This window comes from Chaetura pelagica, unplaced genomic scaffold, assembly GCF_000747805.2.
Source record: "Chaetura pelagica isolate M959 unplaced genomic scaffold, ChaPel_1.0 scaffold138, whole genome shotgun sequence".
NCBI classification, from domain to species: domain Eukaryota; kingdom Metazoa; phylum Chordata; class Aves; order Apodiformes; family Apodidae; genus Chaetura; species Chaetura pelagica.
This window is the reverse complement of record NW_009954215.1, coordinates 784,078-785,708: the sequence shown is the minus strand read 5'-3', so window position 1 is coordinate 785,708 and position 1,631 is coordinate 784,078. Positions and strand designations below refer to the sequence as shown.

The following is a 1,631-nucleotide window of genomic DNA, read 5'->3' as shown; positions in this document are numbered from 1 at the left end:
GAGCTTCACCCCCGCGCCGAGCAGCAGCAGCAGCAGCAGCAGGACGGGCCGCAGGGGTCCCATGGGCAGCGCGGCGGGCTGGTCTGCGGGTGCCGGGGCCGGCAGGGATGGAAGTGCCTCGGTCCGGGAGCGGCGCGTAGGTGTGAGCCAGGGCAGCTGCGTGCCGGCTATAAAAGGCGGCTTTCTGCCCCGAGCAGGTCCCCCGAAGCCGGAGCTGAAGACCATGCTGTGCTGTCCATCTGGCCAGAAGGGAGGAGCTGTCGCTGGAAGACCTGGGGAGAGCTGGGACCTGTCACTCGGCAGCGAAGCGCCGTGCAGACACGGAGGGAACCCTGCAGTCAAGTTGTCTGCTTGTCTGATGAAGGAGCCCCCATTCCGCTCCTCCAGGACTTTACTGCTCTGATAGGTATACTTTCTTTTTGATTTACAGCAGCACTTCCTAGATAATTTAATCTAGATTTGAAGAGTCAAGAGGCAGTGAACTGTGTTATAAATTATTCCAGTGGTTAGTTATAACCAGTGCTGAACACACACTCTGTACCTGCAGCCTGAGTTTGCCACAATTAATCTCCCAATTGCTACTTTTCTTGGAAGACCAAAGAACAACCCACTCCTAAACTGTTTATGGGTATTTGTAGCTCAATCAAAATAACTTTTTTAACTTTCCCTCAACCAGAAGACAATCTTACAGTGAATATTTTTCTGTACATTGTGTAGTCTTTGCATATTTTTTCAATTCCTTTTCCATCTCTTGTATTATTTGGCTAAATTTACAACTAGATAGTATATTGCAGTCACATTTTTATTGCCCCCTCAACAGAAAACACTGCCTGCTTGTATGTGATGTTTTCCTTGCTCATATGCTCCAAGTATTTTATCAGACCTTTTATTATTGTACTGAAACCACTGCATATCCTGTCAGTAGTTAAAGCAATCAGGACCCCTGAAATTCTGGGTGTGGATTTTTTTTTCTTGTGTTTTGTTTTCTTCCTTTTCTTTTGGCATCATGATATAATCCCACTGGATCCCATTGAGGCTTACACTGCTAACATAAGGAAGAAGAGAGAAAAACAAAGGGTTTTTTTTAATGGAACTTACCAAAACCTGTTCCTGGTCATGTCATCCCACCATTGGAGAGCAGCTGAAAGGGTTGTTGTTCTTTAGTGAATGTTATTTTCATCAAAGGAATAAAATGTGGTTTTTTTCATATGCACACTGAAGGATAATTCTACTTTTGCGTTAAAATGCTCTTATTTCTGTGTTATGTTACTCTTTTTTAAACAGAAGAGTAGAAAATCATACATGGTCTGATTCCAGAAGACAAAAAGCATGCCGAGACAGATCAGAATTTTTTTTGTTACGCTCTCATTAATCAACTCTCTACCGAATGTTTGTGTTGGCACTGAAGTTAGGGTAGCGTGGGGTGCATGTGGAAGCACAGAATTTTAAGGTAGAATATTAATATCCCTTTATACAACTGATATGCCCTTGTGCAACTATCTGGAGAACAGCAGAAATTTTATGTTAGCTCAGTCAAAACTGCACAGTGCTTGAGCAGAGTGGATCATGGTATGAACATGACAAACCAGAAGAGAGCAGGGTTGGTATCTCAAAACTTGTATTCTACAAAG

At 43.9% G+C, this 1,631-nt stretch overlaps 1 protein-coding gene across 1 annotated transcript in view; it reads right to left on the bottom strand.

Moving 5' to 3' along the window:
* PLA2G10 (phospholipase A2, group X) overlaps positions 1-63 on the bottom strand; it is an 8,875-nt gene extending 8,812 nt beyond the window's left edge. The window contains exon 1 of the mRNA XM_010003206.1: positions 18-63. Coding sequence (XP_010001508.1) covers positions 18-63 — 46 coding nt within the window. The remainder of the gene's footprint in view (positions 1-17) is intronic.
* Positions 64-1,631: the final 1,568 nt, after the last annotated feature.